The sequence below is a fragment of the Equus asinus genome, chromosome 14 (assembly GCF_041296235.1).
Source record: "Equus asinus isolate D_3611 breed Donkey chromosome 14, EquAss-T2T_v2, whole genome shotgun sequence".
NCBI classification, from domain to species: domain Eukaryota; kingdom Metazoa; phylum Chordata; class Mammalia; order Perissodactyla; family Equidae; genus Equus; species Equus asinus.
Window position 1 is genome coordinate 15,859,003 of NC_091803.1, and position 23,993 is coordinate 15,882,995.

The window sequence follows — 23,993 nt, forward strand, 5'->3', positions numbered from 1 at the left end:
AGAGGAGGGAGTTAAGAGTCACCCAGAGTAAGAGACTTACTTGACTTTTTTTTTTAATTATGATTTGTAGGGAGTTTTTTTTAATAAGTGCACCACGGTTACAAAATGCAAGCTTGAAAAGGGCTCACACTCTTAAAAGTCAGTCGCCCTCCCAGAGGCGGTCTGTTCCCGGGTTCCTGCAGACACTCCGCGCATCTAGGTGTTGGTTCCACAGAAGAGAACAGACTGGATTCAAGGCATTGTGTCTTCTTTCCTCACCAGCAAGACCCCATGGGGACGCTCCTGGGCCAGGACGCGAAGAAGGCCCTGCTCTTTTCACAGCTGCAGAGATTTCCTGTATCTGAATTTACCAGAGTTTATGTAACCAGTCACTAGCCAGAGATATTTAGATTGATTTTAACAGCAAAACGTGAAACCCTCCTGCAGTGACCAGCCTTGAGCAAGTGTGACCAGCAGTAGGACACAGCGTGCTCAGAGCAGGCTGCCCAGGGCCGGTCCCACCTGCGCCACTGAGTGACTGTGTGGCCTTGGGCAAGTGACTTGACCTCTCTGTGTCTCAGTTTCTTCTGTCAACCAGGAAAAATGAAGTGCCTGTCTCCTGGACCATTGGGAGGTTCGTGTATAAAAGGGTCCACAGCAGCGGCTGCCACCGAGGAAGCGCTATTTGAATGTTCACTTTTCTGCTGCTGCCAGTACAACCTCTGCCGCTAAGTGTCTTTTGTGTGTGCGCAAGAGCAGTGGAATAATATATGTGCACACACAAAATGTCAGGCCTCTGCCTTTAAAACAGAAAAGAAGTCCCACCGCTCACTCCCTGGGTGGAGACTGAAGTAGGAGCGTCGCTGGGTGGAGGCTGGCACGAAGGGTCGGCTAGAGGAGGACCTGCATGCAGCTCCCTGACCCTTGGCTTCTCTGAAATGCTGTCTGTCTTTGGAAGTTGCCCGTCCATCTGCCATTCCTTAAAGTTGACCCAAAATCCTGAGCTTCGAGCGAGACCACAGGTCAGGCCATTTGGGGCAAACTCCTGCGGAACGAGGCCATCCTGTCTGGATGTGGGGGTGACTATCGGCCCCCTCTCGCTTGGTTCTCTCGGTGGCTTTGCCTGGACCCTCCGTGCTGGCACTCCCCGACTCCTCTTTGGAGAAGGCCCAGCAGGCCCTAGTCACGGGCCTCTGGGCACATCTCCTTTCTTTCCCCTTTAGATTTTCTTTGGAAAAAAAAATTTACAGTACATTGGGCATTCAGCACAAGAGGCAAAGTAGGTCATAGGAGCAAATAAGGTCTTTCGTTTTCAATGGTTTGGTTGTAGAGAAGGATGAAGAAGCTTAAATGCCTAAAAATCCTCAGGTAGTTTTTTACAAGTGGTAAGAATAAAACGAGGAAACATATATTTGCATCTTTTTTTGTGTCACACACAGTGCTAAATACCTTTAATTCTTCGTCAGTAAGTGGAAATGATTTCCCCATTTTATGGACTGAGAAAACCATGGCTCAGAGATGAGGCCAAGGAGGAAGTGGAGGAAGCCCGCGTGGTCCTGAGACCAGAGGTCTGGCTGCCATGGAGGTGTCCACAGGAGGCCTGGGTCCAGGCAAGCCATCACCAGCCCTGAGGACTTGGTCCCCCAAGATGGGGGAAGGGTTGGTCCCTGGAACTACACTCAAAACAAGGAACAAAACTGGGTTCACGTTATAAATGGGCAAATGTCAAAAACCAGACCCAAGACAATAGAAAATCAGACGCATCCCATGCGCTTTAGCCAGGAGCTGGACAGAGGAGGAGAGAGAACCCAATGAAAAGCAGCAAGAGAGTCAGACCCAACTTCATGAAGTTTTCCAGCTGAAAGTGTGTGACCATCTGGCCTGTGATGCAGGTCCACACTGCTTTGAAACCCCTTCCAGGCTGAGCCCAAGGAAAATCACACAGTGGCCCGGGGTCCTTTCCCTTCCTAAAGGACAGCCTCGCCCTTCAGCTGTCATGCTCTCTCCCTGCCAGGGCCCTGAGCCAGCCCGGGAGCCCGGCCCCATGCTGACCAGCCCGTGGGCCCCAGTTAGCCTCCCCATGCAGAGTGGGGCAGGGTCCCAGATGGAGCAGCATGAGCCAGGAGCTCTGTCACCCGCTTCATCTTGATTCTGTGTTTTGTTCTTCCCTTTGGAACTGGATGCCTAAATATAACCTGAGTCTGAATTGGCAGATGTTGGGTTTGTCCTTTACGAGAGGGCCGAAATTAGTCTGCCATTTGGCTCCTAAATAAAGCAGCCAAACTGCCTTTGTACCAACTTTGCAATAAGGAGGGACTGAAGTTGTAGCATTTCATTTGATAAGGGAACTTTCTCAGAAGCCAGAGCAGCGCCTCTGAAGCCGAAAGGCTGAGGAGAGAGAACGGACTCCAGAGGGACGCGCCTGCCACCCGGCCTGGCCCTCTCATCCCTGAGCTACGATCAGTTTAGTTTCACGCGGTTTAGGTAAATACATCATGAAATCGGAAGAAAGGATCGATACTCCACAGAAACAGCACTCAGAGAACAGCAGCAGGAACTCTGATTTTTGGAGGAAAAGAACAATCTGTCCAGCATGCCTGGAGCCGGGTGAGCAGAGGGGCTCCCCAGGGGCAGCAGAAAGATGTTATAATCAATTACCACATCATAACACTGATGTATGATAATTACTGCGTGTTTCTCCTGAGATAGTGCAGCATTTGGCTGGGATGCAGTTCTTTCATGGTCCACTGCCTGATTAATATGCAAATAATAGGCTGATTGCATGATGAATGCAGAAAATGAGTTCGCTGATAACGTGCGCACTGAAGCGGGAAGATGATAAATTACTTTTACTGACTGTCCTACATTAAGTACCCTTTCTCAACCATTTCATCACAAATTAAGTAAAGCAGTATGGAGAGATTAGGAGGATGTGTAAAATAATGTACCTTAATAGCTTTTCGAATACCACCGCGTTCAACGAAAATGTCACTCGGTCCTGCTCCGCACAGCCCGGGACCCGTGTCGGGCCAGATCCGTTCACTCACCTGTGTGTGGTTGGGAGGCCAGAAGCAGCCCACCACACCAGTGTGTTTGATGGCTGCAATCAGCCATGGATTCTCTAAGGAACATTCCATCATAGCCCAGATGTCATTACCTGCACGCTGGGCTGCCTGGAAGTGTTACTGAGAGGGGACAGGCTGCTCTTGGGGCAAACGGTGCTACAGCCTCTGCAAAGATGGACACTTCAGAGCTTGCTGTCCACCAGGTACCTGGAGGAAAGGAGAGTTTCTGAGCTGCAGGCCTAGAAGGCTCAGGAGAAAACCAACATTCAAAACCACCTCCTAGCTCCTCCAACTCTTAGAAATCCGGGAAAATTAATTCCAACATCGGAATGGTGCTGTGAGCTGCCTGCCAGAGTGTGACTGTTGGTGAAGGATGGGCAGGTTTGCCCAAAGCCACAAACAAGCCCTGGAGAAAAAGAGAGGACACGCACGCACGCGCGCACACACACACACGCGCGCTCACACAGTGATTAATCTTTGATTACAGCAAAGCAATTTAACTAGAGGATTTGTTTTTTCCCATCTCAGTAATATATATTTAGACTGTTTGTATGACATACATTTTCTCTTAATGCACAGGGACGCATTGATAAGTGTTCATACACACAGCTGGGTTGGTAATAAGGTTATTGAAGGTAATTTGAAAGCACTATTTCTAAATCAGTATGGATCTGCGGCAAAGCCGGGAAGAGGGCGAGCCCAGCTCCTGAAGCAGGGCCAGCTGCATCGCCCAGCGTCGCTTCTGCAGCCTCGCCAGGCTGAGCTCACTGCCAAAGTTGAATTGTAATTTAAGGAGGGTTTTTAATTTTTAATATTGCCAGACTTGGCTTTGGACATGCACATTTCCTTAAGAGCTTATAAAACAGACACAAGAACAGTGATGAAGACTAGGGTGGGGACAGATTTACACCCCAAGTCCCCTGCAGTGCCCACCCCCGCGTGAGCTCCCCTCAGCTCAGGCCTGAGCCTCGGCTGAGGGCCATATTGCCTCGGCAGCTTACCCCGGGTGCCTCTCAGTCAGTACGGAACTGCTGAGATCTGTTTTCCCCGATGTACTTCCCAGTTCGAGGAGAAAAGAGGAGAGTGGAGAACAGTCCCAAGGGTGAGGGAAGCGCTGGGTGGCACAAGATGGGAGGAGCCGAGCACTGTGGATCTCTAGTCGACAGCTGTCTCAGCGGCAAGCATCTCTGGCACCCTGTGCTTCACACCAGGTGACCAGCCAAGGACGGTCCTGCCTCCTCCCTTGGTGTGCGACCTCCATTACCAGACCTCCCACCAGATCCGCGTATTCAGCCCCTTCGCTAGAGCTGAGGTCCCCCATCTTAGCATGTGACCCGGCCCCTCCATGTCTTCCTCCCTCCTCCACCCCAGGCCTTGGCACACCCCAGTCTCTCCCTCACACCTACCCGCGGCCTCAGCTTCCATGTCACAGTGCTGTGAGCTCCCACCACTCCCTGAACGTCCCCATCGTAGCCCTCGTCACAGGGTTTTTGCAACAGTGACTTGCTTAATGAGGTCCAGCTGGCACTCAGAGGGTCCCCTTATTGAATAGAAGGCACAGGCCCTTTCTTCAAGTGGCTTGGAAGTCAAGTTGGGAAAGATAGCTATAAATAACAAGTTCAATAGAAACCTTGCTTTTATAGTAAAGTTTCCTTTGTTAATAACTAAAGTATTTTGGGTTCTGTGTCACTATGACAGTTCCTCAGGCAGACTTAAAAAAATGTATTGTCACAGACACACCAGGACCTACTATGTGCTCGGGCTGTCATCTCATCCTGGACCTCACACCAGGACCTACTGTGTGTCAGGGCTGTCATCTCATCTCACCCTGGCCTACTGCAGTCCCGGCAGGGCTGGGGCGAGTGAGAGAGTCGTGGCTCTTCTGTTTTACAGAAGAAACTAGAGCCAGCAGAGGATGGCATCTGCCCTTCCTGGGACAGCAGAGGGTCCCACCCAGCCCATCTGGCTCCTCCCCAGGTCTTCCCACCAATCCCCCACATGCCCTCCTCCTCCCTACCCCCAATCGTTCTCAGGTTACTCTTCTGCTGTGGAAAAAAAGAGTGATTCGGTAGATTTGCTGAGGTTTGCCGTGATTTAAGGCGATGCCAAGGTTGGCTGAGGGCCAAAGAGTATTGCCAACCCCGCCGGCGAGGAGGGCAGCAGACAGGGCCTGGGTGTGGGGAGGGTGTCCTGGTACTTCACGCAGCTGCCTATCTGGGAATGGACCTTTCCCGGGGTGGGGGAGTGGGACCTGCGGCAGCGAGGCCCCTCCCTCACTCCCCGTCGGCACTTGCATCAGATCCAGGCCCTTAGAAATAAGGCCGTTGTCTAGTGTGGCCACTTCCGGTGCTTCTGATACACTTTCATGTGTTGTTAGATGACTTCTGTTTCTTTCTCCCTGGGAGACGTCACTGGCATGGTAGGGATGTGGAAGGCTTCTGCGTGTCCCTGTGACTTCTCTTGAAGTGTCCGTGCGTTTTGTTTCAAGCCCCTGCTAATCAGGCAAAATACCACTCGTACTCAAAAGAAAACAAGCCCCATTTTCTGTTGCCTGTGTCTGACATAGCTGCATGACAGGAGAGAGGGCAGTGGTCCTAGAGGGGCCAAGAGTCTCTGCCGTTAGACTCAGAGGCAGGGTCAGGACCCGAGGCGGCCATGAACGCTGCCACCACTGGGAAAAGGTTTGGAGCTGTCGGAACTCATCAGGAAGAAGATGTCACATTACTGGGCAGCACACGCCTGGCCAACTGATGACTGAAGTACAGGTGGGCCACTTAGGTTGCTGTTCACCTTTGATGCCGAGCAGCTCATTATTTCTAATGGGACCGTCCAGCCACCTCACGTGGCGGGTCTCTCCGGAGATGGACCGCATGAGCAGGCGAGCGGGTCCCCATGTTTCGGCTCAGTTTAGTGTCCACGTCACAATCTCTACATCTGAACTTGGCTGGGAAGGGTTCCAGGCAGGTGGGCAGCCTGTCACGGCTTTTGAAGCTGTCAGCTGGAGAGGCCCTGAAGCAAGGCAGCGTCCTTCCAGGCTACCAGGGCTCCCGCTGGACCGAGGACACCAGCACCAGGCACTCCAGAACCTTCTGTACATCCTTGCAGCACCGTGCAGCTGCAGCGCCGAGGCTCCTGTCCCCTCTGGCTCCATCTTCCCCTTTCTGCCTCTCCTGCACTCCTGATTCCCCTTCTCTCTGACTCCCTCCTCGCCCACATCTAATGTGCCAGGCCTTGACCATGCTGCTCCCTGGCCACCCTCCCCGCCCCCCCCATCTCTTCCCTCCTCTTTCCCATCTTTCCATCCCTGTCTGTCTCTGTAGTCGCTTGGAATTTCCTGGCTTGGCACAAGCTCAAAGCCTAAACTATGGACGTAATGAAAAGTGGTGCATCAGACCAGCCGCCAGTTAAATAATGTTTGGGTTCTTGTCAGAATGTCACAGAGTACCCTGTCATTTTGTTTCAGCAACTTGTCCTTCTGAATGCACAGTTCGCCTTATGGCATGCCAGCAGTAAAAATGTCACTTACAATAATTACTTTTTGGTGAAAATGCTTGCTGACTTCCTACCTTCAAGCTGTTTTTTACGCAGTGGGCAGATAATAAGAAATGACTTTATCCTGACTGCTCAAATGAACACTAAATGGAATTTGGGTTATTATTACTGCAGATAGAGGGCTGGGTATGGAAATTTAAACAGGGGATCGGATAAACTGCAGAGAGATTTGTCTCTGAAAATTATGGCGGGTGTGCATTTTCAATTGGCTTCTATTGAAAACTGAAGGCAGCTGTTGTTTGCCTGCTGTTTTTGGAATATAATATTTTTCATAATCCTTTTATAGTTCCTGAATGCCTTGTGTGTTTCAGAGGGCCCCGAGTCACTGTCTCTGTTCTCTCTGTCTTACTAACCAAGCTACTCTTATGTAAGATTCGAAGCCTCGCAAAAAATTTAATCCACGCGGATCACTTTTTAAATGTAACACCTCACTTTGCTGTCAACATTGGATAGATGGACTGTGTAGCTGGGCTTTTAGAATATGCAAATGACCCATTTTCACTTGTCCCAGTCCTGCAGGCTGCAGACTCCTTGAAAGCAAGGTTTGTGTCTAATTTCTTTTATTTCCAATGCCTAGCAGAGTGCGTGACACAAAGTAGTAGGTGCTTTAAATCTTGGAGTGAGTGAGGGAACGAGTGAATGAAGAGAAGGCAGGCAGGCTGTCGTGCCTGCGGTGACTGGCGGACAGAGGATGGGTGGAAACACGTAGGCTTTCCACTCCTGATCTGGTTCAGATCCTTGCTCTAGTCGTGGGGCCTGGACCAGGTTGCAATGCCTGTCTGAGCCTCAGTTTCCCCGCCTAGAGCGAGGGGTTTGTATTTCCGCCGCAGGCCTGTTATGAGAATGGAATGAAGCCGTGTGGACCCACCCTCAGCACACTGCTGCATTCATATGCCGTACTAGATGCGTCTGGGTTCCCTTCCCTCATCCCAGGAGTGGACTGGCTTTTTGTGGCCCACAGTCGTGTTTCTGAGGCTCATGCGCGTTGATATGTGGAGCGCAGCGGAGCCGTGTCCTGGAAGGTGGCTGGTCACTCCACCACTGACGGCCACGCAGGTGCAGGGGGTGGGCACCACCCAGCTGTCCAGGTGGGCTGCTAAGAATACGGAACATCTGACTGGTTCCCGGCCATGTGACTCTGGGCATGACGTCTCATCTCTGTCAGATGAGGGAGATGGAGGTGCCGGGCTCACGCTGGGAGTCGTTGTGAGGACTGAAGTAGTTCATTCCTGTGCCTTAGCCCAGCGCCCGGCACACGACGGCCCACAGGAAAGGTGAGCTTGAGAAGCAGCTGCTCTGACGAATGATGACAGGGCTTCTCAATATCGCCTCCCCCACCCCTGGGTGCCTGCTGCAGTGTCCCCTCGGAACGGCCCCCCACACCCAGCTGCCCAGGCCGCAGTGTGGGAAGCATGCCTGTCGCCCCTCCTCCGCGGCCGTCTCCCCGCCCGCACTCAGCCGCAGGTCCTGTTGCGGCAGTCTCCTACGTCTCCCTGGAGCCTGGAAACGTCTCCCTGCACTCCGCCCGTCCTCTTCCAGGCCACCCTGGGTCCTGCCTGGCCGACACTACAGCCTCCTCGGGACCTCCGGCCCCAGCCTTGCTGTTAAGAAGGTCATTCTCTGTGCTGAAGCCACAGCGAACTTATTTCCTTCCTTACTTTTTGATGTTAGGTCTATGATTTCAAACATCAAGAAAATGACAGAATAACTCAGTGAACACCCATCTTCCCATTACCCGATTTTCACCTTAAATTTTGATCATAATTCAATCCTATATTTTTAAAAGAAAGAAAACATCAAAGATAGAGTTGAAGACCCATCCCTAACCTCACTCTTCCTGGAAGCCGACGCTGAATTTGCGTCCTGTGCATCCTGAATTTGCTCTCTGTCACTCCTGCACGTGACTCCGTGCCCTGACTGCCGCTCTAACAGCCACACCCGGCACACAGCATGTGCCCGCATCCAGCCCATAGACAAACGTCAGACTCTTCCATCCTGCACCTTGTTTCGTGGGCTCACCATTATGTTGTGGATGCTGGTACATGTGGCTCCAGCCTTGACGTCCTCGCTGCTGTTCCTAGCATCTGAACACGCCATAGTGTAGAGGCCCCGTCTCCTGGAGATGCATACTGTTTCCAGGTCTTTGCTCCTTCAGACAAGGTCTCAGTGCCCACTCTAGTGCCCACTGGAGTGCCCGGAAGAGGAGCGTTGTGGGCTGAAGGGTGTAGGCCCATCTTCGAATAGACCTTCCCTGGCTCCCGCCTGCACGAGGAGTAAAACAGACTTCTCAGCCCATTCAAAGGCCCTACACAGCCCAGCCGCTGGAGGCCTCTCTGCCTCATGTTCTTACCACGCCAAATTTCATCCATGCCTCAAACCCACGAGATGTCTGGAACACTTTCTCCCTTCCTCGCCACTCCTATCCTCCCAACTTAGCTGGCTACTTCCTGTTCATGCCTGAAGTCCACCTGAAATGTCACTTGTCCAGGAGGTCTCTCTGCCCCCTAGGCCCCTGCTGTGCGCTCCCATCTGTCTCTCATCGGAACACTCATTGTCTTGTAGGTACTTCTGTTTAGTGGCTGTCTTCCCTACGAGGTGTGAGCCCCAGGAGGGCATGGCCCCCTCTGACCCGTTGACTGACCCAGTGGCCTGACTCAGCAGACTGAGGGAATGAGAGAAAGGGTGAATGGAATGACATACTCTCCATTCATTGTTTCTGCCACCACTTCCTTCCCAAGTTTATATTGAAGTGTAATTTACATATGGTAAAACTGAGTCTTCTCTCATAGCTGAGTTCCATGAGTTTTGGCAAATCAAGATAAAGAATAATTCCATCGTCCACCCCCCCCCCCCCGAGAATTCCCACATGCCCCTTTATAGTCAACTCCTGCACCTCACCCTGGCAACCACTGATCTGTTTTCTGTCCCTGTAGTTTTCTACCTTTTCCAGAATGTCATCTAAATGGTCTCATACTGGACGTAGCCATTGAGTCTGCTGCCATCGTCTCAGTCTTGTGCCAGGTGCTGTGGAAGAAATAAAAATAAGTCATGAGATTTATGGTGAATGTCGGGGACCTTTGAAACCGAGATGGCCCAAGAAGTAAAGAATCAAATTCAAGTTCACACAGCCTGCCCGGAGAGGTTGTCCCCACTCCTGAGTTCAGTATCTTAATGCCAAGCCCAGGACTCCTCCTTTTTTCTTTGTTTTGTTGGGGTTTTTTTTTTTTTTTTTTGAGGAAGATTAGCCCTGAGCTAACTGCTGCCAATCCTCCTCTTTTTGCTGAGGAAGACTGGCCCTGAGCTAACATCTGTGCCCATCTTCCTCTACTTTATATGTGGGACGCCTACCACAGCATGGCTTGCCAAGCGGTGTCATGTCTGCACCCGGGATCCAAACCTACGAACCCCAGGCCACTGAAGCGGGACGTGTGCACTTAACCGCTGCACCACCAGGCCAGCCCTGTTTAATTATTTTTAAGTAGGGAGTGGAGTAAAGCCTTGTTCTTTCAAAAAGTGTGGTTTTGGAGCCGGCCCCATGGCCAAGTGGTTGCGTTTGCACGCTCTGCTTCGGCGGTCCAGGGTTTTGCCAGTTTGGATCCTGGGTGCGGACATGGTACCGCTCGTCAGGCCATGCTGAGACGGCGTCCCACATAGCACAACCAGAGGCACTCACAACTAGAATATACAACTATGTACTGGGGGGCTTTGTGGGGAAGAAGAAGGGGAAAAAAATGTGTTATTCTGATTAGAAGGCTCCATTTGCTAATTTTTGAAAAAGAAAAAACAAGTCCCATTTCCTCTTCTCTGTTACCACATTTCTTGTCCTGTAGGATGGTGAGTCATGCAGGCAACCACCCGTCGTCCTGCACCCAGGGCCTGGCCGCCTCACCAGGGGGCTGTGGGAGCTTGTTTAAAAGGTTTGGTTTTGTCACACCGGTCCTGCCACTGGAGCTGTGGCGCTCACTGGAAAGAGCTTCTCAAGAATGACTCTTTCCAGAGTGAGGTTCTGAGCCTGTGGATTTGTGGTCTCTCCAACAGGTCCATTTGCTGTTGCATCTGTCCATGCCTTTCCAAAAACACGGGCCCCATTCTACTTTCTGTGACCCGAGACACAGTGACAGCTTGTGCACACGTGTCTGTCAGTGACTAATTGTCTCACAGGAAGCGCACTCAGCTTCGAGTTGTCTGTTGTAGTTTAGACACAGGCTCAGAGAGTGGAGGCACAGGTACGAGCCGGCCCAGCAGCCCTCGCCCAGGACATCTCGAGGCCCACGCGGCCTTTGTCTGCAGCCACGGTCGGGAGCACAGGGGGACACCAGTAACGTGTGGCAAGTGCCTCTGTTTAGTTCTCTCAGGGGTTCTTCATCGCAAAAACCCACGCGAGTGGCTCACTAAGAACGCCTGCAAGAAAGAAATGTATCGCCTCTCGAGTTATTTGGGGGGCTCCGCTCCAGCTGGCACCCCAAACAGGGAGCGCACTGGGGCAGCAGCGCCAGGCAGTTTCTCAGCCGGGCGGCCATGATTCTGACCTTGCTATGGGTTAAAGGACACAAACCTGAGAAGAAATCTGTTTATCATGTGGGGAATTCATGCCATCCTTGACAGTACACAGTGAGCAAGATGGATGATCTGCCAAATTGGTCCCTCGCATGGGTGAATCAGGGCAAATTTACAGTACAATTCCTTTGCTGCTTCAGATACAAAAATAACATTTGCTGGGTTTTATATCCAGTTGTATGATGACCTGGAGGTGAGCAGAGAGAAGAAATCCGATTTGTAGGATTCAGATTGCCTTAAAGATTTATATGGACCATTTCTGCCGTTTACGTCTGTCTCTTACATCTTTCACAAACCAGTGTTTTTTTTTAACCTCATTTTCCAGGTTGAGGACGCAGGTTTATGTGGTGATGGTGGAACTCTGTACCAGTTTAGGATAATAAACGGGTTTATTGGTTGAATTACATTTCCCTTGTTTGGGATTTTATCTTTCAAGATATTTCTACAAAATACCCCTTATATTTGGAATACATTTTCCATCCTCTTAAGTTCTGAATAGGTTGCTATTCTGGATAGAATCTGTCCGGGAAAGGACACTCCAGTTACATGGCCAGTTGCAATTCATTTATTACTCGGGGTTACATTTTGTTTAGTCAGGTGGCAAGTATTTGGGAGCCACCCATGTGTGCTGATGTTCAGTGTGTGGCCTGCCCACTGCGACTTATCATCTCTCAGGGGCCGTGGAGCCCACGTGACAGTGCCTGGCCCAGCTCCAACCACGTGGCACTGTGGCGTCTTACCACGTGCCATTCTCAGTGGGGGTGGGGAGAGATCGCGCCAAGACGCCATGCCAAGGGCAGATTGTACCTCGTGGATAGGCCCGCAGTGCCAAGTCACTTTGCATTTTCCTCTTGGACACCGTCTTTCTCTGTATCGGGAAATTAGGAAATGGCTAAAGCCTTTATTCCAGACATCCCAAAACTAGGATGGATGTCGGTTTTACGGGTGATGCTAATGGAGAGGCCAGAAGGGCATGGGTCAGCACTCCTCACTGGCCACCAGCAATGAAACAGAGGCCCTTCTTAAGAAAGGGGCGCATGGGGGCCTGACCGCCCACACTGACCCCCTCTCTCCCGGTGCTGGTGCCAGCGTGGCAGAGATGAACTAAGAGCTCGGCTTTCGGGAGCACATCCTGGGGTTTGACGGAAAGCAGGGCGAGCGCTCCTGTGCTGTTGGTTCCCTCCAGGTTGGGTGCTGTGGGGCCCTCCGGGAGTCACAGTGAGAACCAGCCTGGGGTCCCAGAGTCAGCACTGGCCGCAGGGGGCCAGCAGCCCACGCCTTAGGTCTCCAGGGGTCTTCATCCCTGCGTGACCACACATCGTGGGCAGCCCTCATTGAAAATAATACGTCCATTTGTTTTGTTCTAGAAATTATGGACAAAATAAGTATGCAAATTATAATCTAGCCAGGGTACTTCTGAATTACAGAATTAGGGGGCTCCATTAGAAGAAATCATGACAATGATAGCACATGATTAATATGACAGATTTTTTAACAGAATGCCCTTTTAATGAGCCTTCAGAAACCTTTTATTTAAACCCCTAGTTTTCCTTCTGTTGCTGTTATTTTTTATTTTTTAATGCAGAAAATGAGAGGGTACTCTCAGTCAAAAGACTATGAAACAGTTCATTTAGATCCGCAGACTGCTATACTGTATCCTCCTCGTTCGGTCGTTCCACGAGCATCTCCTAGACAGGGAAGGTAGACAGACGGGCCTGGTGAAACTCAGCTGTTTGAGCCTCGGTTTTCCTTGTGCTTGAATTACAGAAAGCACTCCAAAGACCTCTGCCAGCTGCAGCCCTGCACCCGAATCTCCAATGAGCTCTAGCGAATCGGTGAAGAGCTTGACTGAACTGGTCCAGCAGCCCTGTCCCCCCATCGAAACCAGTAAGGATGGCAAACCACCAGAACCCAGCGACCCGCCCGCCTCAGACTCCCAGCCCACCACCCCACTGCCGCTGTCTGGACACTCGGCCCTCAGCATCCAAGAGCTGGTAGCCATGTCTCCAGAGCTGGACACCTACGGCATAACCAAGAGGGTCAAGGAGGTGCTGACCGACAACAACCTCGGTAGGTGCCCTCCCCGTATGCTAAGTCAGGAGGCAGGTTGTTTCCTGTGGGAGTTCTGGGGAAGAACAGGTCGGGGGGGGCACTCAGGCTAGGCCAGCGAAAGGGTTTAAGCGCTTACAGGCTACCTGCATGAACACAGAACCTCCTACAGTTGTGAACACTAAGGGCTCATGAGGGTGCTAGAGTTCTACAGGCCAATCCCAGCCCACTCCCGCTCCTGCTCGGCCCCTGCGCCCTTGCCGGGACCTCTTGGAAGGTACACCTGCAGGCCGGAGCCCACTCAGGCCACCCACTCAGACTGCCCTGATTGGGACATGCCCAGGACAGCCCCAGATCCCTAGGGGGCGCCAGAGCTGGGGAGGATCAGCAGCATCTGGGTGGCGTAGTGGAAGAGGCTGACAGACTGGTTCACATCCTACCTCTCCTACTTCATGTGCTGTGATACTGAGCCAGCTGCTCTTGGAGCCTCCTCGGTAAATCCTGAATAACGATGCCGGACGTGGGGTTGTGAGTAGCAGCAGTTCCCAGCAGCCTGCCTGGCAGCGCAGTCTCTCTTGCTATTGTCCTGCTGTCTCCTGCAGCGGATCCACTCCCCAGGCTCCACCGGGGTGAGGCAGACCCTGGAGAACTGAGCTCACCACCCCTCCCCTGGGTTTCAAACCTAGGCCGGTTGCCTCGCAAATATTAGGGTGTTTTGTCGTTTTAAACCATTGTGCTCCTGCAGTGAAGTGTGGACCAGATGGGGTTCCCCTGGTCTAGGCATCCAGAGCATGGAAACAGCTACTCCCCATCACTTCCATCCTTCTTGTTTCTGGTGTAAAAGTCAGTTAAATGAGCACCATTCTCCGTGGTGCATGTTAAGACAACCCCAAAGAGTGGCTAGAATTTGCCAACTACCTTCAGGAGGGGCCTTCTCTGTTTTTCCCAGGGGACAGAAAAAGAAGGGAGTAGCAGTGAAATGGGTTCCAGTAAAGTTTGTGTGGTCACCCAACAGCCTAGGGTCAGGCCAGCCTGTCTGGTTGAGGCCTTCTACCCACTGCTTATGCAAAACAGCAGGAGAGAAAACATTTTTAATTCAGTTAATCGTGAAAATTAATTTAATTCATAAAAATGAAAATTTAGCTGTTGATTTCCTTCAATGGCTGTGAAGTCCCGTGTGCTCAGCAAGTATTAAAATGTGTGAGGATTTCTAGACTTTAGTTAATCCTTTACCTTCCAGTCTTGTCACAAGTCCAGGGAAGCAGGCCTGGTACATTATTGCTGCCCACTTCCGTATGGGGAGTGTCATTTCATGTAAACAATGAAAATCAGCTGAGGAAAACTCTCATTTTCAAACACTGATCAGTTGTGAGATCGTGAACGTTCAGATCTCATCCTTGGTCTTCCCATCATATCTCCATCACTGCTGGGGTTTTAGCTGATGCTGTTCACGTGCAGCCACAGCAGAACCCCACTGGCCTTGGAGCTCTGTTCTCAGATGCCGTGAAGCAGGAGTCAGTGACCTGAGGGGTGAAAACCTTCATTCAGACAGATGACTTCTTCCTCTTCGTGAAGGAACTTCGAGAAAAGCCCCCTAGCAGCGTCCCCCGGGCTTAGCGATGCAAAGCAGTCTTCATGGTTGCTCGAACTGGTCTTAGCTTCTCCAGGAAAGAAGCTGCCTGTCCTACTGGGGTCTCAGTGGAGTAATGGACACAGAGGGGCCAAATTACAGCTGAGTTAGGCAGCGAAGATGACCCTTGGTCAAGACCCAGGCATCTTCTTAACCTCTGACCTGGGATCTCGGGGTGTTCGTGGGTCGATCTCTTGAAACCATATGCAGAATGTATGTGCACAGATTTTATCAGGCGAGGGTCTCTAGCTTCTTCAGGTTCTCAAATGAGCCTGTGACCCACAAATGATTGAGAGCCACCGCTGTGAAACCTCTGGAACTAATAGACATGATTTCCAAAAAGAATCTCTTGATTTCCCCCCATATAACTGGGTGGGCCAAGCAAATAGTAACTAGCCATTCATATATATCACTTTCCTGAACCCAGCAAGCTCCATGGAATGAAATGAGATTCATTCATTAGGATTAGGTAACATTTATTGAAAACAGTCACATCAAAAAACTGGTAAGAACTTGGGATGTTGCAAGCTAAAGTAAGAGTCTAAAAAGCAGAGAAACCATGAGTTTACAAATCAGTAAATGTATCTCTAAGTTAAAATGACTGACACCAAAAAAATTAATTTCTCAAGTGCAAAGCTTTCCATGCAGTCAACTTTTACTTGGAGTCCCGCTTTTTCCAAGGCAGTGCCCTGCCATTTTCTCACAACTACCTCGTGAGCACAGGTGGTGGTGTTTCCCACTGGCCGACGGAGGACGTGAGCCGGCCATCCCCGGGCACCCTACTACCCAGGGAAGAGCCGCTCTCTGCCCCGGTGTCATGTTTTGTACGCTTTATGGTACCAGACACTGGCCTCTCTGATCCCAACCTCCACCGCCACCTAATAAGTCCTGTTCATTTAAGTTCTCCCATCAGGTCGCTCAGGCGATGCCTGATTCTCATTTGTACCTTTAAAAGTGGTGGCCCCCCTTAACCTGCAGCTGAATGGCTCTCAGAGAAGAGGAATTTTCTTTTTAAGCCTCTGACAAACGTTGCAGACTTAATGCCACTGTGCTCTCCAGAGCAAAATGCCCTCTGATCGGCCTGGGGAGCAGGCTGCCCACCACGGCCGCAGAGAAAAGGCCTCGAAGAAGGGGTTTTGATCCACTTTGAGCTCCAGTCAGCAGAGGCAGCTTAGACTGCGGGAACAGACTTCAGAATTGGAAATGGCCTGCTTTTCAGAAAAACAGAGCCGAGGAGCTCTTTCTCCTTCTCTTTCCTGCTGTGACCCTGGGTCAAGTGGTCTGTTTTCTCAGCAAGACCTGATAACCTCGCTAATCGTGAAAGGAGCCGGTGCGGACAGCCCTGCGGTTTGAGGTTGTACGAGAGAGGTCTCCTGCCTGTGTGCTGCTTAACCTCCTGAGCTCGGGTTTGGGATTAACCGCCTCTGATAAACGCCGCAGGCACTAGCCAGGCCTCAGTTCATCCCAAGCCCAAAGGCTTTTTTGAGAGAAACATTGTGTGGAAGCAGAATGCAAGAGTAATACTGATTCTGTCAAGTGGAGTTTGTCAGAAGTCTGGGCAAAGAAATGCTTTTACAACGTGCTTGCTCCCAGCCAGGACCCAGCTGACCAGACTCTGGGCCTTTAAACCCCGTGTCTGATTTTAGCCTTGACACGTGTTTGTCCTTCCAGAACCCTGGGTCTCAGTGATGACACCTCTCTCGGTTCTGTTTTCTCTCTAGGTCAGCGCTTATTTGGAGAGACCATCTTAGGGCTCACTCAAGGCTCCGTCTCTGATCTCCTTGCTCGCCCGAAACCCTGGCACAAGCTCAGTCTGAAGGGACGGGAGCCCTTCGTCCGGATGCAGCTGTGGCTGAATGACCCCAACAACGTGGAGAAGCTGATGGACATGAAACGGATGGAGAAGAAAGGTAACTCCCCACCACCTGCCCCAGCCAACTGGCTTCCCATTTATAAACACGCTGTTTCTTTTAAAGGCTTCCCACAAAGCTGATGGGGGACATTGATCCATGACCAAGGGACTGTAAGGCAAGGCAAAGGATTTTTTGACAATCAGCAGCAGATGAGGACCTAAGAGGAATGGCAAGATTTGTGGTTTTTTCTCCCCAGCAGCCTGAACCCAAAGACATTTCGGCCCTGGGGGCCACCTAGTCAATTCCTCCTAGTCGCCCTGGGAGCCAGTGAAGCCTTTGTCTTTAAGGAGACTAAGGCCACCGAGAAGGGAGCACCACAGTGCTTGGTGACGGCTCGTTTGTTGACGTTTGTCTTGTTGGGTGGGTAGGGTGTGACAACATGTATTGCACACGTACCACATGCCGGGGCTTCCATATCTTATCAGAGAGATGATTAATAAATGCATCTGTAGATAAGGGGCTCGGGTTCAGGGAAGGTAGGTGCCTCCATTAAGGTTACTCAGCCTGAAAAGTTTGCTGAGCAAATTCCTGCCAGAACAGCCTTCTCTCTCTTGCTGTTACTTTATAGTTTATGGGCTGTGGAGGATATGGCCTCCTGGAGGGCTAAGTGCACCTCTTTTCTCCGAATGCTTCCAGAGCCTTCTGGAACATTGATGAGCATTGTTCTTGCCCCCTGGAGGCTACAACACAGGAGAAATCCTAAAGGATTTCCGTGGTGGTGGAAAGTAATACCTACTCTGCCTCAAGGTCTGCACTCCCACATGCTGCTCCTCATTAGCAAGCCCTCCCCTCAGAGGGGACAGTCCTGGGGCATCTGCAGTGCTGTGAGCTCACTCAGTGGCTGAGTCCCTTGAATGTGGAGATGAGGCACCAGCTGCTGGTCTGGCCGTGAGAAGCTGTGACACCTCCTTAATCTAATCAGCTTCTGCAGACAACTTCAGCTAAGAGCAGGTATCCCAGCCACCCCTGGGGCTGATCCTGGCCCCATCCCCGTGCGTCCCAGCCATAGGGGGATGGAGCCCAGGCTCGTAGCCTCTGAATTCACCAGGAGCCAGCCAAACATCGCTGTTCTCACCCAACTAGGGAAAGGGCAGGAGCTCCGAGAAGGAGCCAGAGTCTCTGATGCCTCCTGCAGGAGCTCGGTGGGCTGGCCCTTGTTGTGACAGGAGGCCCCTCCAGTTCCGGAGTGCCTCCCATTTGCTGGATGCTGTGCTGAGACTTCACTCACTCCACACAACTCCGTCTAGTACACGTGTCATTATCGGTGAACGACGAGGCTGGGGCGGGACACAGCTTACCTGATTTGAACAGTTGGCATAAGTAGGGAGCAGGAATCCATGGCTGGGGCTGTCAGACTTCAAAGCTGGTGCTCTCAGGTGTGTGTGCTGCCTGCACTGAGCACCTGCCACGCTGGGACCATGCGCCCATGCAGCCACCTTCGCCCTATCCGGGGCCCTCCCGCGGGCTCTTGCCTGCCCCCAGGTGTGAAGACCAAGGCTCTGACACAGGCCTCAGTGCTGCAAGCTCCAGAGGCCTGGGGCCACATCACCCCCCAAATTTTTTAACTTTTTAGTATGGGAAATCTCAAACATAAAAGCAGGGAGAATGATATCATGAACCCAGTACATCCATGACTGAATTTCAACAATTGTCAGTACTCACCCAACAAGCGGTTTGACAGTTTTCTGCGCTCTGTCGGAAGGCAGTGCCCTCCCTCCTCGAGCTTGCTGAGGCTGCCGCTCCCAGCGCCAGGGAGCTCCCTCCTGGCGGCAGCTCAGCATCCAGGCTGGCTCTGCCGAAGGCCTCCTGCTAGACATCAGCACAAAAGCGAGCCCTGGTTCTCCCACTCCTTGGCGTGTTTCTCCTCCTGGGCCAGCAGGAAAGGCCCTCAGCCCCCACAAACAGATCTTTGGGGGCTTCCTAGACCTCCATTTCTCCTCCCTCGTGGGCTCTGGGCGCCATCTTGTGTTACAAAAGAGTTATTGTTTCAGCAAGCCCAGGCCCCTCCTCACATCCCAAGGTCCCTAAGTGGCTGTGGCCCACTGTCTTCTCTCGCTAGTAAGGATGCTCACTAAAGGAGTCTTCACCAGCCCCAGCAGGAGACCAAGGCCCCTGATCCGTCACACACAAGATCAGGTGACCCGGAGCACAGCACTGCCTGTGGTTTCCCTAGACTCCTGGTCACCCACCCGGGGGGAGGGGGCTGGCTGGGCAGACCAGGGTTGTTTCTTTCTGGCCTCTGGCTCTATCATAGTAATTTAGCGGGGAGAAGATCTGCCTTCTCAGTGGTTTCCTAATTCTATTCATAAAATGGCAAGTGAATTCAGTCCCTAGCCTAAGTTTCTACACCTCTGAAATGAGGATAGTAATGGTAGCTTTTTCCGGTTGTGAGGATTAGAAAGAATGTACCTAGTACAACAAGCTGCTCCCAAGTGCTCAGTAAACGACTGTTATTAAAGAATTTATATTCCTTTGAAATAGGTGAATAAGTTGTGCTCCCTCTATTAAAAATTCTGCACCAGTAACCTAGACCGCAGGACTCACGTGTACGCTACGCTTACTTCTTGTCCAGAAAGCCTTTGCTGCTTCTCCCTTCAGCGCGAAGCTTTTATTGCTCTCCTTCCTTCCTTTCTTGTAAACCTTTCTCTCCCCTCATCTACCTTCTGCGTTCTATTCCCTTCATGAGATGGCCCTTGAACCAACCTGTTCACACAGTACGGGCACCTGGACACGCGCACACACATGCAGCCTTGGCTAGCTCGTGGTCTCGTGGAGGCTACAGATGGACCCTGATGATCCTGTCTTCTCCAGTGACACTGGAGACCTGAGTGCCAGTGCTGCTGACGTGCGTCTCCCTGGCTCGCAGTGGCTCCCACTGACACAGCCTCGGGCCCTGCTGCCATGCCACAGCTGGGAAGGCAGACAGGGGCAGTGGCCACCATGTGGCAGGGCAAGCGGCCACCATGTCGTAGGGCAGGGCAGGCGGCGCTGCCCAGGACAGACTTAGGTCAGGCCTCAGTTCTGTCACTTACTAGCTGTGTGGCCTCAGGCAAATTGTTTCACCTCTCTAAGCCTCAGTTTCTACATCGGTAAACAGGGGTGATAATGGCCTCCCCCCCCACAGCGTAACTGGGAGGATGAAATGAGAAATGTCTGCTGCTGCTGCTGCTGCTGACAATGCTGCACTCTTATTACTATATAGTGTGTGAATTGAATATTAGTTTTAGTCTTCTGTTGTTTTTAAGAAGTTTTAAAGAATTTTCAGACCGTATTCAAAACTAGTCCACTAGGAAGATCACTCTGGATGATTCCTTTGCTCAAGAAGTCCGAGTGGTTTTAACTTGCAGCATAGTTGGTGATTAATGACGGTAACAACCGGCAGGGGCAGATAAAGCACAGAAAGCACGGATAGAACAGAGAGAGCCTGAAATCCAGGAATCACCTCCCCTGTACTTCACAGTCCACTCAGCACGTCCCCAAACAAGAGTCGCACATGAGTCCCTGAGCCTTGGCACTGCCCTCTCCCACCGCGCCCCCTAACCTCTCTTCCACAGTAGAGACACAGTCACTGCACAGGTGCCCCCTCGTCCCGGCCTCTGCCGCTCGCTGTCTCTGCTGCCCCTTTCGGGTGGGCCTCGTGGCCCCAGGCCTGAGCCTGCTCCAGCCGCTCCTCCGCCTCTTCTCCTGGGTTGAGCCCTCGCCCCCTTGAAGTTCATCCCAGCACCTTCACATTCAGTCTCCTCCTCATCTCCATCACCTGCCAGCCTCCTGCTCCCTCTCTACCTCGTCTCAAGACTGGCTCCTGGATCACTGCCTTCCTCCGTGCCCACGTCCTGCCTCCTCCAAGGGATTTTAAGGCCCATCTGACCCGTCCAGCACCCCGGCCTCCAGTTCTTTGACCTCCTCAACTCTTGGCTGCTCCCTCAATCTTGTTATCACCCACAGCTACTCCACCTCAAAGCCCAAATTCAGGTACCCCACTCACTGACCACATTCTGCCATCCTTCCCTCTGCCGTGTTTCTCCATTCACTGCACCTTACCCAGGGTGGCCTCCAGCCCCTGTATCCCCTCCCCTGCTTTCTCCCATCACATTGCCCTCTGCTGCCCTTGCCTCCTTCCCCAGACATCCCAGACTCCATGCTCCATCACTTCAGTACGCTCTGGACATGGTCCTCTCTCTCTCACCTCCTTCCGTTCCTCGTCCCCCTGCAATCCCAGCCTTGAATCAGAGCCCTGCCAGTTTCCTCCACCCAGCCTCCTTGGTGTCTGGGACCTGCTGGAGAATATCCCAGACCTTCACGGGTGGGTGCTGCCTCAGCTCAGTGGGGTCCTTGTGCTTCTCCCCACCCCATCCCCCTCACTTCAGATCACCTGTCCTCTGCCTTCCTACTTCGTAAAGAAAACAAACGCCATCCACTGCCCCCACCTCAGTCCCTACAGACTTGTCTGTATGTCACCCACCTTCCCTCCCTCCCTGCCCCTGTGCTCAGGCCCATTCTCCTGCACCATCAGTGATCACCCTCTCACCTGTATCACCAGCTCTGTCAGCTCTCTCCCCTCAGCTTGGAAACCTTACCAGCTCTCTCACCTTTAAAGACCCTCCTCAACCCTGGATTTCCCTTCTTGAAGCCATCTGCTCTCTCACTTTCCTTTTACAGCTAGGCTTGTTTTTTGTTTTTTTGGTGAGGAAGGTTGGCCCTGAGCTAAATTCTGTTGCCAATCTTCCTCTTTTTGCCTGGGGAAGATTGTCACTGAGCTAACATCTGTGCCAGTCGTCCTCTATTTTGTACATGGGACGCCACCACAGCATGAGTTAATGAGCAGTGTGTAGGTCCACACCTGGGATCCAAACCCACAAACCCCAAGCCACCGAAGCAGAGCGCACAAACTTAACCACTGTGCCACCGGGCCGGCCTCTAGGCTTCTTAAAATAGTAATTCATGCTCACTGCCTTCACTTCCTCACCTCCCATTCACTATGAAACCTACTGCTGTCTGGCTTCTGCTCCCACAGCTCCACTGTGTCTGTTCGCCGCCGTCTCCAGTTCTAGCCTGATCACTGAATCCAAAGGCCATTCTGGGTCCTTGTCACACCTTCATTTCTGCAGCCCTGACATGTTGACCATCACTCTTCACTCATCCCTCTGTTACGCTGCTGTCTCCTGGTGTTCCTCTCAGCTCTCTGTATCCTTGCAGGCTGCTGCTTCCTCTGCCCGGGGGTGTTTTCCAGGATTCTGTCCTCGGCCCTCTCTTTCCCATCAAGATCATTGACTTCAACTACAATTTCTGCTCTAGTGGTTCCAGATTCCTCTCTCTAGCCCAGACCATTCTTCTGAGCTTGATACCTATCTATGCAGCTGCCTACAGAACTCTCACTGTGGATGACTCAGAGACGCCTCAAACTCCACATTTCCAAGACGAACCATCATCTTCTCCTTTTCATCTGCTCCTTCCATGGTGCCCAACCCAAAGATGCCTCCACCCACCTCATCTTCCAGGCCTGAGCCAGGGGGCCATCCTCAGCTCCCTGCTCCTTAGTCCTTCGTTTAATCAGTCCCCAGGCCTGTCAGTTCTACCCCGTAACATCTCCACAGTCCAGCTGCTCTTCTCCAGCCCCATCACCGCCGCCTTGGTTCAAATCCTCGTCATTCTTACCTCCTAACTGAACGCCTTCCTCCCAGCCCTCCCTCCCCTCCATCCTCGAGACTGTAGCCAGAGCAGCCTTCAGGAACATAACGTTGATCACATCATGCCCTTGAGTCACATCTTTTCATTTCTTCCCATTGCCTTCAAGTCCAGACTTCCGGCCTACCGTGGCTCTGCCCATCTTGCCAGCTTTATGTCTGACGACAACTCCTCCTACCACCACCCCTCTGCATGCACACAGGCACACACACAACACACTTGAACGTGCTGTTGCATGCCTCTGTGTCTGTGTACTTGCTGTTCCCATTTTCTGGAGCAGCCTCCTGCCATTTTCTGCTTCATCGCCTATTTTTTCTGGTTAATCCCTCTTTGTCCTTCGCGGTTCAGTTTAAACATCATGTCACCTGGGAAGCCTCCCCCACCCCTCCCCGGGCTGCGCCGAGTAATCTCCCCCAGTACGCCGCTCCAGGGGACCCTGGGCTTGCCTCCCTTAGTGCACTCTGCCGGGGTCATCTGTCTATACACTTCTCTGCGTCCCCCACTAAAGTGTCAGGGGGGACACATTACCACAGAGCAGCTCCTTGACGAGTGTGTCATGGGTTTCAGAATGGTTCCAGTCCGAGTGCTTTTTCTAGTCCGAGTGTTTTGAGATGTCCTTGGAAGAGCAGGGCAGAATAGCCAGCTACTCACGTCATCGCAAGCCGACACTATACCGTGTACCTGGGGTCAGGGGCTCAGGCGGACCTTCCAGCTGGGCCTGCGCCTCAGTCTGCCCTCTCTCCCTCCCTCAGCATACATGAAGCGGCGGCACAGCTCAGTCAGTGACAGCCAGCCCTGTGAGCCCCCCTCCGTTGGCATTGACTACAGCCAGGGCGCCAGCCCCCAGCCCCAGCACCAGCTGAAGAAACCCCGAGTGGTGCTGGCTCCTGAAGAGAAAGAAGCTCTGAAGAGAGCATATCAGCAAAAGCCATACCCGTCACCAAAAACCATCGAAGAACTCGCCACCCAGCTCAACTTGAAAACCAGCACTGTCATCAACTGGTTCCACAATTACAGGTACGATCCTGCCCTCGGCCCAGTACATGACGCTCCACACAACACGCATTCCGCCCTTGGGAAGAGGCCGCTCTGCTGCAGAGCGCAGCCACTAAAGGTGCACAGGAGTGAAGTTCTAGGAACTCGGCCCTGGCAGACTGGGGACTGAGAACTTGGTCCGTTCTCAGTGGTTCAAGTTCTCAGTGGTTTGGTCAGTTAGGCGGTTTTTTATGCTATTTTATTAGAGGTTTCGTTTGTTTGGTGAGGAAGATTGTCCCTGAGCTCATGTCTGTGCCAGTCTTCCTCTGTTTTTTATCTGTGGGACACCACCACAGCACAGCTTGACGATGGGAGTGGTATGTAGGTCCCTGCCTGGGATCCAAACCCGTAAACCCCGGGCCACCAAAGTGGAGGGCGCGAACTTAACCACTACACCATGGGGCCGGCCCCTTTATTGGAGTTTTTAACTCCAAAGGTGTAGGGTCATGTAGTTAGACACAGTTCACATCTGCTATGATCAGAAAAAAGAATCCTCTCGGTTATGTCATTTAATAAGGGAGAGTGCAG

At 52.0% G+C, this 23,993-nt stretch overlaps 1 protein-coding gene and 1 long non-coding RNA gene across 9 annotated transcripts in view; one reads left to right on the top strand and one right to left on the bottom strand.

The window, feature by feature from the left end:
• CUX1 (cut like homeobox 1) overlaps positions 1-23,993 on the top strand; it is a 359,761-nt gene that overhangs the window by 302,389 nt on the left and 33,379 nt on the right. For 4 of the 7 annotated variants that reach the window (XM_044746857.2, XM_070484390.1, XM_044746856.2 and 1 more), the window contains exons 21-23: positions 12,921-13,223; positions 16,554-16,742; positions 23,183-23,447. The exons of the other annotated variants lie outside the window; for them this stretch is intronic. In XM_044746857.2, the coding sequence (XP_044602792.2) occupies positions 12,921-13,223; positions 16,554-16,742; positions 23,183-23,447 (757 nt within the window). The remainder of the gene's footprint in view (positions 1-12,920; positions 13,224-16,553; positions 16,743-23,182; positions 23,448-23,993) is intronic. 7 annotated transcript variants of the gene reach the window in all.
• LOC123276792 (uncharacterized) lies at positions 56-4,182 on the bottom strand. Of its 2 annotated transcripts, none has more exons than XR_011494149.1 (3): positions 4,046-4,182; positions 3,137-3,251; positions 56-340 (listed from the first exon to the last, which is right to left on the bottom strand). It is a non-coding gene; the product is annotated as an uncharacterized lncRNA (long non-coding RNA). The 2 variants fall into 2 exon arrangements; XR_006513318.2 differs by having other exon boundaries at positions 2,928-3,251.